Source organism: Lissotriton helveticus, chromosome 6, assembly GCF_964261635.1.
Source record: "Lissotriton helveticus chromosome 6, aLisHel1.1, whole genome shotgun sequence".
NCBI classification, from domain to species: Eukaryota; Metazoa; Chordata; class Amphibia; order Caudata; family Salamandridae; genus Lissotriton; species Lissotriton helveticus.
Genome location: NC_136067.1, coordinates 146,936,553 through 146,951,976, shown reverse-complemented (window position 1 = coordinate 146,951,976; position 15,424 = coordinate 146,936,553). Strand labels below are relative to the sequence as shown.

General features: G+C 40.1%; 1 protein-coding gene across 1 annotated transcript in view; it reads right to left on the bottom strand.

Annotated features, from left to right (window-relative positions):
- Positions 1-15,424, bottom strand: part of PLB1 (phospholipase B1) — a 552,393-nt gene that overhangs the window by 201,466 nt on the left and 335,503 nt on the right. The window contains exons 33-37 of the mRNA XM_078647360.1: positions 12,194-12,237; positions 10,773-10,881; positions 7,709-7,760; positions 2,615-2,695; positions 1,012-1,077 (exon numbers count right to left, since the gene is read on the bottom strand). Coding sequence (XP_078503486.1) covers positions 1,012-1,077; positions 2,615-2,695; positions 7,709-7,760; positions 10,773-10,881; positions 12,194-12,237 — 352 coding nt within the window. The remainder of the gene's footprint in view (positions 1-1,011; positions 1,078-2,614; positions 2,696-7,708; positions 7,761-10,772; positions 10,882-12,193; positions 12,238-15,424) is intronic.

Genomic DNA, 15,424 nt, shown 5'->3' with positions numbered 1-15,424 from the left:
ATGTTAACAATGCAGTTATTGTGGACCTTCAGCGTTGTCAATTATTGTGATGCCATCAGGATTAAAGTCATGTGAAATCACATCCTGGTAAGATGCAGGGTCAAAAGTCATATGATGAAACTTCCTGTTATGTCATCAAGGTCAAAGGGTGTATAAAGTGACTTCCAATACCCCTGGTAGTTTGATAAATCAATGTCCAGGGCCTCATCTAGTTTCATCAATAGTCATAGGGAAGCACAGCGTTATACTTAGGAGAAGAGAGAACTGCAGGGTACCAAGGGCTACACAAGGATTGATCCTATCTTTGTGACTCTCTGGGCTATGAATAAATGCTGTGCAGCCACCAAATCATTGTTAAGTCTTCACTGGCTACTGCTTGCCAGGAGCAATCAGTTGGCAAATGAAGAACTATCCAAAGAGGGCAACTTCCACTTAGCTACCAGCACCTGCCAGTACTGGGGAAGCAGCCTGGTGTAATTTCTCACAATGTGACCCTGTTTCTTCTGGAGGCAATGGTTGCAAGTGCATGTTGCCTTCAAACGTGCAAGCAAGAATGGAAGTCTGGTGTCCCTTCCAGGTCCCCTTCCTGCTCATATCCTTATACTTGCATACAAAGACTGCTTCATGAGGCATCCAATGTGCCCTTCGGCGTGTAAACAAAGCTGAGTACTAAGATCATAACATGTGTATTTGTAAAGGGCACGTTCACCCACAGGCATCTTGGCACTGAATAACAGATGTTTATTGTTATTCAATGGTACTCATTTTATCAGCCTCAGATGGATGAAAGGCTGAGTGGACCAGCCAGTATTTGAACCTGTGACCATGATGTCGAACACAAGCTCCTGCAGTGGACACATTAGTCCACTGAGCCACCAGACCGGCCTGATCGGGCAGTTAGGACCATCTAATGGCAGATTGTGGTAGAAGTGATTTTAATTTTAGAGGTGTACTATCCCAACAATGAATCCAAACCATGCCCCAGTGCAAGTCGAATATAAGAGCACATACCTCCCGGTGAAGGATGTCCAGGGCTTCTCGAATCCGGCTGACAAACATAGAAGGTGAGTAATAGTTCTGGTGGAAAAGGAGAGGTAACTTTTGTGAGTTGATCTGTTATGAGCTTGAATTTTCTGATCTCTAGCTGTTTGCTGCAGTTAATACTCTATGCAACCAATGTAGGCAATGGATGGATAGATAGACAGACAGACGGACAGACAGACACAGACAGGCAGGCAGGCTAAGACTGCAACAGTAAATTCTCACCTTCCTGAATATTTTTGGCAGGGGATTGACATGGTTACATATTAATCATGGCTACTATGTACTGTGCATACTATTTTCTACATATTTTAATATGACTACACTCAGGGATTTTAAATGATCTACTCCTAAAATCTATTAATTTTAAATGATCTACTCCTAAAATCTATTATTGTTCAGGAAAGTGTGGGTGTATATCATCTAGGATTACTGTATGCCCGTGCAATGTTTCCATCGAATACTGGTCTGTCACTAGTAGCAAATTATTCTCCCCAATAGCATTTATTTGGCAGGGTGGCTTTGTGTTTTCTCAGATTACTCTAAGACATGTGTGTCTAGGTTTTATTACACACTTGACATATTGGACAGGGTCCCTAAACTGTTAAAAGTTACAAACAGTCCTGGTGCATTAGCTGATTCAAGCAGTAAAAAGAGAGGGGCAGATTTACTAAGGACGTGCGTAGCCCTTTCATGATGCATGTTGTCAGAAGCCAACGCAAGTCCATAAATGGTGTTTAGAAGGCCATACAAGGGGCTTTTTGCGCAGCTTTACGTGACTTTGTAAGAAAATGCAATACAATGAAGCGGCTTGTGCTGCGTTGCGTTACAATTTGTTGTGGTAGACGTTCCATGGGTGGAACATGGGCATTCCTCAGCATCCACCCAAGGAATTTGACGCAATCCAAGATTTACTAAAGGCAGTAATCCTGGGATTGCGCAAAATGGTGCGCCTAACACAGACGGGAGTAATGAGGAGCATATCTATATTTCTGCATGTTACTTCCTCTTTCTGTACATGATGCATTATGCAGCACGTATAGATAGAGAAAATTGGCTCTTATGAATGTTTTTGTGGTACCACTTCCTGCACAAGACAATCCTGCCTCTAATGCAAGCACCCTTGCAGCATGGCGCTAGGCACTAGGCAACACACAGTGCGCCCGCTCTTTGAGAAAGCAGAAGTGCACCGTATCGTAGTAGTTATGGCATACTTCTGCTCTCTTTCATGCGCAGCAAGTTGCACTGCACTGCGCAAAAAAATAGTACATCTGACCCTCAATGTAATTCTCATGTACTATTTGTCAGCGGGTGAACGGATACGGTGCTAGTCTTCAGTAGATATATCCACTATTTATTAACGAATACCACTGAAAGGTGGCACAAAAAACCTACTGTGGGCTTTCACTATTCATTCCAGATAATTCTTGGAGGTTTTGCTGCTACTGCAGTCAGAGAAGTTGGTTGATGTGAAATAGCATCAGACATACCGCAGGGATAGAAGCGTCACACATCACATCTTAAATGTTGCCTGCCTTTGGGAGAGCTTTCCATCGGGAATATGGATCCTTACCGTGTCTGTACAGTAGGCGCACAGGTCGTTGCCTCCAATAAACACGGTGATCACCTTCCAGTCATTTTCAAAGTTGATTTTCTGTCAACAAAAAACAACTTCCTATTAGTATCAAATGCCTCTTCTCCAACGGTTGTATGAAGTTTCAACGCATTCCGTTGCAACGCATGCCTTTACCACGCATGCGTTACAACGATTTTCGTTGTAAATTCATGCATGGTAAGGGCATACTCTTGGTAAAGGTTATTCCCCCCACCCCTAAACCCTTCTTACAAATACCCCTCCCCTGCCTTTAACCACCAAATTGGACCCCTGCGTTTTTTTTAAATCTGAAATTCCCCTTACCTCTCCACGTCGTCTCTTCTCCATGATCTTCCGTGTTGACTTTGCATGTCGTAAATGGGAAACGGAAGTGTCTTGCCGTTTCCTCTAATGATACCGATTGCCTCCACATCGCTTTTAAACAGGTGCATTTTTTTTGGCGGGGGGAAACCCCCTCAAACCCCCTTTTTTTTGCACGCATATTTTTTTGGGGCGGGGGAGACCCCCCAAGCTGCCTTTTTTATTTTTAGCCTTTAACACACATGCCTTACTACGTATCTCGTAGTAAAGGTATGCATGGTAAAGAATATTCGTGGTACCCACGCATGCGTTGTAATGCATGCGTGGAAACGGCTGCATTGTAGTGGCCATTTTCCTCCTCCAACCTAACCTGTTGCTTTTGGGGGAAATGAAACCAATGAGTCGAGTTCAGGGAAGCGCTGTATACCCTCCCACAGCCCGCTCCCCATCCATGAATTTGCACAAGAGGTATTTCCTTCACAGCAGAGAATTGTTGGTTTTACAGATTTCACAATCTTCTCAATTTGTGAAATATCCAAGATACTTTCAACTTCTCAAAACTTCACCTATGGGCTAACTACGGCCGGTAGTAGGTGTAACTGCAGGGCGGTGACGTGGGGAGTGGGAGGGGTAGGGTGGGGGGTAGTAATGTATGGATTACAGACTTTAACAGGTTAATAAACATATAAATAAATAAAACGAATTTCGTTGTGTGCACGACATCACCAAATGTGATGCAGTACGCGCAACAAAATTAGTTTTATTTATTTAAATGTTTACTTACCTGTTAAAGTCCGTAATCCATACATTACTACCCTCCACCCTGCCTCTCCCACTCCCCACGTCACCGCCCTGCAGTTACACCTACTACCGGCCGTGGCTGCCTGTGGGTGTAATTTCGCTTATAAACATATCTTTCTGCGATTTTTCAGGTTTAAACTTGTCAGCCCAGTACCTCTGCCACTGAAGGTGAGCTTTTGCAAATATTTGTTCTAGTCGCAAAATCCACTTCCAACTATATTTTTCTCAATTTTGCACATATATTTTGCAGAAAATAGGAAACCTACAAACCTTTGAAAAAATCTTCATAACGTTTTTAAAGGACAATCTCTGCACACCAAGAACAAAGAGGTGATCATGAAATAGTGATATTAAATTTACCAGGATCAGATCATTGTGTTGGTAAATGTTAATCTGTTAAACATGTGGCCCTACGATAATGAGAGGTGGTCCAATGTAGGAAAGGACTTTGGTGATCTCAATCCTCTCAAACCTTTCTTGATTTAGTTAACTCTGAAATCGTGAACCAATTATTTCAGATCCTCTATTCACACTGGCGATGAGTTCTGCTGCAACTTTAGTAACACCGGGCGGTAGTGTGACAAAATATCGAAATTAAAATTTCGATATACAATAATATCGATGTTTTAATTTCGATGGTATAGAATATCAATGTCCAAAATATCGACAGACAGAATATCGTTTTTTTAAGGTATGTATGTTACTAATATCGAAATTTACTAATATCGAAATTTTGTTTAGTGTTATGTATTTTATTATGTTGTTTATATGATTGTTAAATATGTTTTGTAATGTATGTTTCAAAATTAGTAAATTTGTTTACATTTTGCGTTTTAGTATTAGAGCGGGTTGTGGGTTTATAGGGGAATAGGATGGGAAGTAATTTAATAATAATTAATTAATTAATATATTTTTGTAAATATGTTTAATTAATAATTAATTGGTAATTAATTAATATTAATTAGTTAATTACATTAATTAGAATTAATGTTTTAATTCATATAATTGTTTTTATTGTTAATTAATTAATTGGTAATTAAATATTATTAATGAGTAAATTAACTTAATTAGAGTTAATGTGCTAATATATTTAATTTTTTGTTATTGTTAATAATTAATTGGTAATTAAATAATAATAATTATTTAATTAAATTAATTAGAGTTAATGTGCTAATATATTTAATGTTTTTGTTATTGTTATTTAATAATTAATTGGTAATTAATAATTATTAAGTGATTAAATGATGTGATTTATTTATGTGTAGTGGGTTGTGTGTTTATAGGGGGATAGGGTGTGATATAATTAAATGTAATTAATTAAAGAGATTGTATTTATTTGTTGGTATTTATTGTTAATTATTTACTAATTAATATGTGTTAATTAGTTCATTTATAATTACATCAATTTAGTAATATTAATTGTTATTAATTGATTAATAGAAATTTATAATAATAGTTTTTTTTTGTATGTGTAGTGTGTTGTGTGGAAAAGGGGGAGTAGTGTGGGAAGTAATTTTTACCCCCATGCTATCCAACGCTTTCCCTACTGTTACACCCTCTGGAGTGGGAATAGTAATTTAAACCCTACGCTATCTAACGCTTTCCCTACTGTTGCACTCTCTGGAGTGGGAATAGTAAATTTTACCCCTACGCTATCCAACGCTTTCCCTACTGTTGCACCCTTTGGAGTGGGAATAGTAATTTTTACCCCTACGCTATCCAACGCTTTCCCTAGTGTTGCACCCTCTGGAGTGGGAATAGTAATTTTTACCCCTACGCTATCCAACGCTTTCCCTACTGTTGCACTCTCTGGAGTGGGAATAGTAATTTTTACCCCTATGCTATCCAACGCTTTCCCTACTGTTGCACCCTTTGGAGTGGGAATAGTAATTTTTACCCCTACGCTATCCAATACTTTCCCTAGTGTTGCACCCTCTGGAGTGGGAATAGTAATTTTTACCCCTACGCTATCCAACGCTTTCCCTACTGTTGCACCCTCTGGAGTGGGAATAGTAACTTTTACCCCTACGCTATCCTACGCTTTTCCTACTGTTGCACCCTCTGGAGTGGGAATAGTAATTTTTACCCCTACGCTATCCAACGCTTTCCCTACTGTTGCACCCTCTGGAGTGGGAATAGTAATTTTTACCCCTACGCTATCCAACGATTTACCTACTGTTGCAATATGTGGAGTACGTATATATATTAATTTATATGTAGAGTTTTTAATTTATTTTAAATGTATATGTATTAGTTATACGTTTTAAAATGTTTTAATGTTTTTATTTAATATTTGTAAAATTATATGTATTTTAAAATTATTTTTATATTATTATTAATACATTTAAAAAAACGATATTTTTAATTTCGATATTTTTGTACTATGATATTAAATTTTCGATATTTTTGTACTTACCTTTATGAAGATATAACTCCGATATTTTTGACTTCGATATTTTTGTGTCGATATGTTTGTATGTAGATATTCTGTCTGTCGATATTATGTCATAGATTCACACCGGGCACAGGATAACCAAAACAATTATGTAGGAGGTACATATTAGTTCATCATTCTGAAAACATGACTGCACTTCAATCCACTGGCTATTTGGGGTTGAAGATCCTAGCCTAAAACCCTAGGACCCATGTGGGATGAATTCTGCTCTGCTCAGTTATAAGGGGTCCCATGTTCCTGCACCTGAGGTTTCGGGCTGTGGGAACACAAGACCTGATTTTACCAGCCTGAAAAGGCAGCTTGTAAAATCGCATTGCACCCCTTCAGACCACCAGCCAAGGACGGGAAACGTATGTCATACTCCCCATTGCCAGGTGGCATCTTCACCCTCCCTACCCCACCATGCCACGTGCACAGCCTTGCTGATGACATTACACACCTGCTCAGAGCTGGTGGAGAATATCTGCACTAGGTTCACCATGCAGACTACTTTGCAGGTTGGCACAGTTCAACTTTATTCCAAGGAAATTCACTGTGCCTTGATGCCCTATCAGGCGATAAGCTGCCCTGTATAAATCCTGATTGAATTGATTGAATTGCAGGAATTCCATGTGGAGGTCGGAGCTGTTATCAGTAAATCGACTGCTTGAAATCTCCGCATGGATTTCCACAAGGCTTGAAATCTGGGCCTGTGATGGCAAACCTAATAATTTGCCCCATTGTGCCCAAGTCTCTTGGAAACAAGGGCACTGTGGCTCCTCCACCTCATGTTTCTCAGTCAGGGTAAAAGTCAGAGTCATTTTGGAACAGATCTGAAATGTATTATAAGACATAAAGTACGCTTTTCTCATGTATTGCATCTTGCCCTCCCATTGGATTTGTACAATAATTTCCATTACACACAGCAGTGGGTGCCAATACCCAAAACAAAAAAAGCACAATTAAGACTCGGCCTTCTCGTAGATAGAGGACAAGAATACAAGGGTTGTTTGCTGTCCCGGCTTCCAACATCAGTACAGCACAAAACAGGGGCCCAGGTATATCACAAAACAATAGTATATTGCATCATCTCATTAAACTACTCCAGATCTAAGATGCATGCACAGATTCAACGTGTACAATAAATCAGTGCATAGCGATTACAGACTTCTCTCTGATGGCTGTGAGAGCTGTCAGTGCTATAAGAGAGCCACTGCAGGCAGCTGCCTTGGGGAACCATGACACGAGGCCTCAGGAGGGCGCCAGCTTGCAACAAATGGCCCCGGAAATGGCCTTACTGGTACAGAAGAGAAAATGCCCAAATTATAAACTATAATTTTGCCATGAACTTCTATTTAGACAGAAGCTGTATATGACTGTGCGTGCGCTTGTTCCTTCATCAGGCGGCCTGTTATCCCTATACTTCATGAGGGTGTGCCTTAGCATGGAACAGTACAAAGAGTTTCCAATATTTCATCTCTCAACATCTGCAATGTTTTGACATTTGGCTTTCTTACCACGTCATTTTTCATTAGGTTGATCAACTTCTGAACTTGATCTGGCAAATTTCTGTAGGAAAGAATGATGACCAAACAGTTTTCACAAAGCATATTCACTTGAAAAATAATACAACTATATCATTTAAACAGTGCTTCATGTTGAATTTTGTACATATTTGAGTGCTGTAAATAGCAATAGTTCCTAATATCAAAATTAATGGCTCTCCACTTGAAAGTAAGCTTATTTGGCCTTGCCGGAAATCAAATTTATGACCTGCAGGATGGACAAAGTCAATATCATCTCAAAGACATCACAAGACACAAATATAATCAAAAAATATTATGGTTATAAGAATATTGTGCTACAGAATATCGCAGGTAAAAATTTATTTTTTAAAGTGTTTCTTATTCTTTTTTAAATATAGTTGTATATAATATCGATTTAATATTTAATACTGTTTTATGATTTTGTGTGTTTTAACTTATTAATGCGTTAAACTTATTTGTTTGCATTTTTTAGTAGTTATTTTATTGTTTTGGTAACCTTTTTAAAAAGTTGCTTTTTAGTTTATTTCAATTGTTTACCATTATTAGAGGGTTCTTGGGTTTGTACAGGAGTAGGGTAGAAAGACAGGCAATTATATATTTTAATTTTATTACACATTTTTTTCAAATTGCAAAATGTAATTGATTAATTACATTATTATTTATGTGAATTATTTCACTTTTACCATAATTAATATATAGTAATCCAAATTGTTTTTTTTGCGAAAATTATATTTTCAGTAATTTTTAAGTCATTATTTATTTATTTTTAATTTTATTTGACATTTTAATAGTATAAATAAGTTGTTAATTATTTACATTATTTTACTGATTGTAGGGGAGTAGGGTGGGATGTGCCTTGTTTGTAAATTGTTTTAGCGTTTTAATTTGGAAATTATGTTTAAATTGGTATTTTTTATGAGTCAATTGTTTTGAGTTTTTTAGTTGCATTTTGGTTGTTAAAAGAATATTTAAAAGAAAATGTTACTATTAAATGCACATCTTTGCATTTTTTATAATAACGCCTAATGTTATGTTTTTTAAATATGTTTTATAACAGTTATTAGATAAATGTTTTAGATATATTTTCAACACTGTTTCTACTATTGTTTAGGTTGGAAATTAGACACCTCCAAAAGTCCAGGGCTTTCCCTAGTGTTGCTAACATTGGAGTGGGAATACTCAATGTCACTACTCCAATGCCCAGCACTTTCTCGGCTGTTATTCAGATTGGAGTGGAAATAGTAAATCTGACCCTCTCAAGTCCAAAGCTTTCCCTGCTGTTGATTTGGTTGTAATATGAATAGTAAATTTCACCCCCAAACCCACCACACTTTTCTTAGTAATTGTTGTGTTACTTTGGAGATAGCATTTAAAATAGTTTCCCCTTTTTGTTGGAGATGTATTTATTTTTGAGTAATTGTAATTTTTTTTATTGGTATTTTAGAATTTTGCTTATATTTTAATTGTTGTTTTGTATTTCTTGTTTTTAATATATTTTTGTGATGTCATTTTACTATATATTTTATCGTAATTCATTATTTTTATTTTATTTAATACATTTTGTGAGTAATATTACTTGTAATATTTCTAACTTTTTTTGTGAAAAGTATTTGTAACATTTAATTTTAATTATATATTTATTACACTATTTAAGTTCTGTTTTTACAATTTTTATTTGAAAATGTATATTTTATATTTTGTGTTTTTACTTTTAGATATAAGTATTTGTTTTTATTTTTGTAAATAATTATTTTTTAGTTATATATTATCAATTATCTACTTATTTATGTCTTTAAATATTTTTTTTAATTATTATTTAGTTTTTTTTAAAGTATTACTTTTATTTATACATCTATTTTTTTCTAAATTGTTCTATTTTGAGATTCTTTTAAATGTGTACTTACCTATAAAATCTCAATATTTAGTACCACACTGAGAATTTATTACGGCAACACTCTCACAGTTGTTACATCATTAATTGTCTCAAGCGCTTCCATCTGGCCCGAGTTGGGACATCTGTGTGAGGTTCTTCACTTGTGTAGCATTTTTGCATGCAAGATAATAGATAATGTAGGGCATCGCAGCAAGGCAGGAATGCGCCAAATTTAAGCAATATGGTGCATTCCGGTCCTTTCTGCCTGCACTGGTGCAGTTTGGCAGCTTAGCGCCACCGTAGGCACCCTTGCACCATGGTACAAGGGTTCCTCTGTTGCAGGAAGGATTGTTTTTGTGCAGGAAGGGGCACTTTTCTGCACAAAAACAATCCTGTGTGGCGTTTCCTCTTTCTATGTGTGCTGCACAATGCAGCACACATGGAAAGAGGTACAGACGAGGAGAAATTAACATGTTTCTCCTCATTTATGCCTCACCTTGGGAGGCATACATATTTGTTACTTCCCCAGGTTTGCATCACTATGTAAATCTAAGAGTGTCAAATTCCAAGGGTGCTGCGTGGAAAAACCCACAGCAACGCCCATGGAACTACTCCTGGGCACAGAGTAAGATGACGCAGAGATTTGCGCTGCCTTGCCTCACTCCATATCTAGGAGGCCATTCAAAGCCACGCAGGGGGGCTATGCGTAGCTTTATAAATCTTTATGAGAGCCCTCTGTCACGCATGAACCACTGTAGGTGGTGCAAAAGTGATGCAGGGCTCATAAATAAATCCCTAAATTTGTAAATTTGAAGCAATTGTGCTTTAAAAACTTCACATTTAATTTTTTTAATTCCTCAATGTTGAAATATTTTTGCCATGAGAAACTCCTTCAACTTTGCTACCTTAAATATGAAACATAGGGTGTTTCTTCCACAATCTCACATAGAAAAGGCACTTACTCCCGTCCTTGACATGCGTGCAGCTAAGTGTGTTTTGATGAAGGGAACTAAGCGGTCCGCTTTCCTGGTAGCTAGGCTGAGCACAAGGCTTTCTTAACAAGAGTGAAGAAAAGCACCGATAAATGTAAGCCAGTTAAATGGAGCCATAAAATAAAATAACGCAAAACCATGCATTTAGAAATATGCAAGAAGCACCTACTCAGCTTTGGCCCCAGGGACGGCCTGGTTGTAAAAAGCATTTTGCTTGCTTGCATCTCCCTTTCCAGTGGAAAAACCAGTCAGCGATGGGTTAAACTCTCGGAGAATATCTAGGAGAAAATGTACAAAAAGCACAAGCCCATCAACTACAAATATACTATATAGCTGGGAGTTGAGAGACAGGCATGGATGAACGAGGATAGCGTACACCAGGAACCGTATCATACATACAGCACATTTTCCTTGTTTGCGCTGGGCACACCTCTTAAAAGGTGCGCTCGGAGCAGACAGGGAAGATATGCCGTAGAAGGATGCATGCCCTGCCCCTAGGGCGGCCATTAACTCGCGCTGCCCGGGAGCAGTGCATTCATGTGAAAAATGGAATGACTGCTTTGAAGACGCAGAGATTTGTTTCACAGTTTTGGCCGCAACCCACCTTCACTTTTAATGGGAATTAGAGATCCCCTTGCAGGCGGGTGCAGTGAGTGACTGCACCCACCTGGGGGATCCATAGGCCCTATAAATGTAAATATAGCATGAACTGTTAATGTCTTCATTTAGCTATTCAGTCGTGAGGCTGAGGATTAATTGGCAACAGGGAGGTCACTGCCATATATTCGGCATCTTCATGGGCTTGTTTAGTGGCAGCCTTTTGCCGCCCAAAAACGTTGCTGGTAATTATGTTATTACACTGGTGCTTTGCATCTCATATGATTTAATCAATGTGACTCTTATTTTGAAAGCATTTACGTGTTTAATTTTGTTTTTTCTATGTTTTAATTGCTGTTGTTTGTACCTTTGCTGATTCACAGTCTATGAACACAGCTCTCTTTCAAGTGTTAAATAAAGGTTATTTAAAAGTATAGAAAGTACTACATTTGTATCAAAGATCATGTTACATCTAGTGAAGTCATTGAGATGTCAAATAGCATGTGATATCAGTTTTGCTTCCTTTGTGATGTTAGGGAAAAGACACCACTGTGTTTTGAGCGTGTGGATAATCTCTCCAAGGAGTGCTTAGTGAAATACTACAGCCTTAGAGCCTGATGTAGCAGGCTCCACCAGCCATTAAAGGCCCTCTCCAGTGTTAAAGGCCCAAGCTAAAGGCGAGGGTCTAACAAGGGAGCGCGGCTATAATGGGCGGTATCGCTCAGCTACGGGGGGATCTAAGGCTATTAGAATATTCTACGCCTAGAGGGTGGAATGTTCTAATTTGTAAAACAAAGGCCTCAAGGAGCCCAAGGGGGTTGAAATCCCATCAGGCTCCGTGAGGCCTTTGTTCAGAGCATCAGCTGTGAACAAACATTGGAATGTTGATGCTTCGGGCTTCTACCGGCTATTAGAAGCCCAGAGCACTCCATTGTCTTCAATGGAGCGCTCAACATTCCAATGCTCTAATCTGTACATTATGTTCAAACTTACTTGGTAGTGTTGTCACTGTGTGCAATGAATGATCACCTCCCACACTGGAAGAGAAGAAAAATAAGATCAGGGCATGAACACTGACATGTCTCTCAAGCATGACTTTACTGTGCTGTCTCAAGGTAAATCATAGGATATCTTGTGTTGCATCGACACATCAACAGCAATAGGAGATGAGACGCCACTGCCTTTATATCTGAACAACAACATTGATGGTATCTGAGACACTGAGCTTCCGTAATTGATCATACCTACAAGCACTGTGAAGACAACAGAGGAAGGATTCTAATTGCTATATCTAAGGCACTTACTGCCATAGGGAAGAACCGTCACACCAGTCTACGGTTAGCAGATATGCACCACCAGTGAGAGTCGGGGATCACATGCGTCGCTTGCATGTAGGAGAGAAGTCATGAGCAGGGTTGGCTCCCACCGGCTTGATGGCTATGCTTACTGGCAGGTTAGAAAGCCACCCTCTCTTCCATCTGATACATCAAACATGTACCAACACTCATACTGCAGGGGGAAAACCGTGTTTTCTCTTCCTGGTTCCACACACCAGTTCCATCCGGTCCCACACCTCGGCTCAAGGCTATGTTTCCACAATAGGCCACTTTATGAAGTCACTGCAGCAGGGGCCTATCACTAATGAGAGCGGGCCTTCACCAGAAGCTGATAAATGAGATCATGGGTGCCCATACCTGTAAACTAGCAGATGTATTTGGGTCCTGGGTTGGTGAAATGAACAGTTATTTCTCTCCCTCAAGTTCATCTTGGAAAAGTGTTCCATACTTACCAAACAGATGTAGGAGAGAGGAAATGAAAGGGGGTGGGCCGTGCCCTTGGATCTAGGTTGATGCGATGACTGTTCCTCGTCTCTCCTTCAGGCTAGTGGCAGAAACAAGAGTGAAACCTAGGATCAAGGAGTACTCTGTTCACAAGCAGGAGCTGGAAACCCCAACGTCTGTACTGACACAGGTCAGGAGTATATGGGTGTCCGTTGTTGGTTCGCCAGCCCACTCACTGTCTCCGTATTGCTATCGACCCCTCCATCCACGACAGACAACGATCACTGCTGATGCCTGATTTCATAGTGCTTAATTTGAGCCTGTGCTTTCCGGTGCTCACCACTGGCACCTAAATGTCAAAACCATATTTAGAACAGTTCACCATATTTATTTATTTATTTATTTTATTTTCGATATTTTTATTGCGCATACAATTACCCGAAGGTGTCTCGGCGCATGTGGAGGCCAGAGGGACCGAGCAGCAAGCTTACTGGTTGAACAACCATGTCTCTAGGAGCCTGCGAAAGCTCATCAGATTGGGAGCAGTTTTAATCATGAGTGGCAACAGGTTCCATAGCTTGGGCGCAGCAACCAGGAAACGTCTGTCTCCCCAGGTTGCTGTTCTCGTGCGAGGTACCGGCAGGAGGCAGGTGTTGGCAGATCTCAGCTGCCTTTTAGGGGTGTACAGCTGAAATGCTTCAGTCAGAAACTTAGGTCCAACTCCATGCACTGCCTTATAGGCAATGCAGAGGGCCTTGAATTTATTGCGGCCCTCTACCCTTAGCCAATGCAGATGACGAATGGCGGGAGAAGTGGGCTGGCGGCGGGGGATGTCAAGAAGGATTCTAGCAGCCGCATTCTGTATGGACTGCAACTTAGATAAAATGAATTTCTGAGAGTTAAGAAAGAGGGCATTCCCGTAGTCAATTTTGGAAAACACTAGGGTAGAAACCAGAGTCTTCCCAGCTGAGGTAGGGAGGTAAGGCAGCAGTTTCCTAATTTTTTCAAAATAAAAAACGCAGATGACACAACCTTGTTGACATGAAGGTTAAATGACAGCTTGCTGTCAAAAATAACTCCCAGGTTTCTAGCCTTTTCAACTGGGACAGGTGGGGAGCCCAGCTGGTTGGGCCACCAGATGGAGGACCATTCCGGGGAGAGTTTACCAAAAGTAATAATCTCGGTTTTATCCGAGTTAAGCCTTAGACAATTGGAGGACATCCAGGTACTGACAGCGAGCATGGCCCTTTGGAAATTAGCTGCCACCACTGGGCCGTCCTTATGGATCGCCAAAACCAGTTGGGTGTCGTCTGCGTAGGATGTAAGTCGCAGCCCATGGGCCTTTATTACCCTCGCTAAGTCCGCTACATAGATATTAAATAGCGTAGGACTTAGCGAGGAACCCTGTGGGACTCCACATGGGAGTGCTGAGACAGGAGAGTAGAAATTACCCAACTTCACTGTCTGGGTACGGTTGGCCAGAAAGGATGAAATAAGATCTCTAGCCATACCGTTTATCCCCAGGGCTGTGACACGGTCGACCAGAATAGCATGGTCGACCGTGTCAAAGGCTGCGGACAGGTCCAAAAGAATCAGGACGGCCACACCTCCCTGGTCCATAATGGCTCTGATCTCATCTGAGGCCTTTATTAAAGCGGTCTCGGTTCCATGCCCTTTCCTAAAGCCAAACTGCGTTTCGTCGAGAAGTTGGTGAGTATAGACGAACTCTGAGAGTTGTTTGTTCATCAGAGCTTCGCATATTTTGGCGGGAAAGGGGAGACACGCAATAGGTCTATAACTGGCCATAGCTGTGGGATCCAGGGAGGGTTTTTTCAGAAGAGGTTTAATCACTGCCTTCTTCCACGGGGCTAGATAATGACCAGTTTGAAATGCGGTGTTACAAATTTCCATAAGTGGGCGAGAGATCACCTCACTTAGGTTGGCCATCACTGAGGGGGGACAAGGGTCCAGGGGGGAGCCAGACTTGATAGTAGAAACGAGTCTGCTAATTTGATCTTGCGTAATGGGGGCAAAGGAGGAGAAGGGATCATGGTCAGTGACTAATTCTTCCCCACTATGGTGGCGCTGCTCATCTAATTTAGAGATACGCAGAACAAGGGCAGTTTAGGACTACAATATACATTAAAATTGCTAATACCAGCCTCCCCAGCCATTCCTTTAGCTGTGGGGAGCTGAAAAAATCTGAACTGTCCCATTTACATGCGCGAGAGATGGTTTGTACTTGCTTTGGCAGTGATGACAAGGGCATTTGGTGGTGCGAGCTGCAGTGGTCTACTGGTCAGGGCCCCGGCACTTAATATTTTACAAATTAAGCACTGACTCTATCTTATGGCATTGGAGCACTTTACGTCACACAAACATACAGATACAATGAATGCTGCTGCTCGAGTTCACTGTAACTTTCCATTCTTTCAAGCAAAAT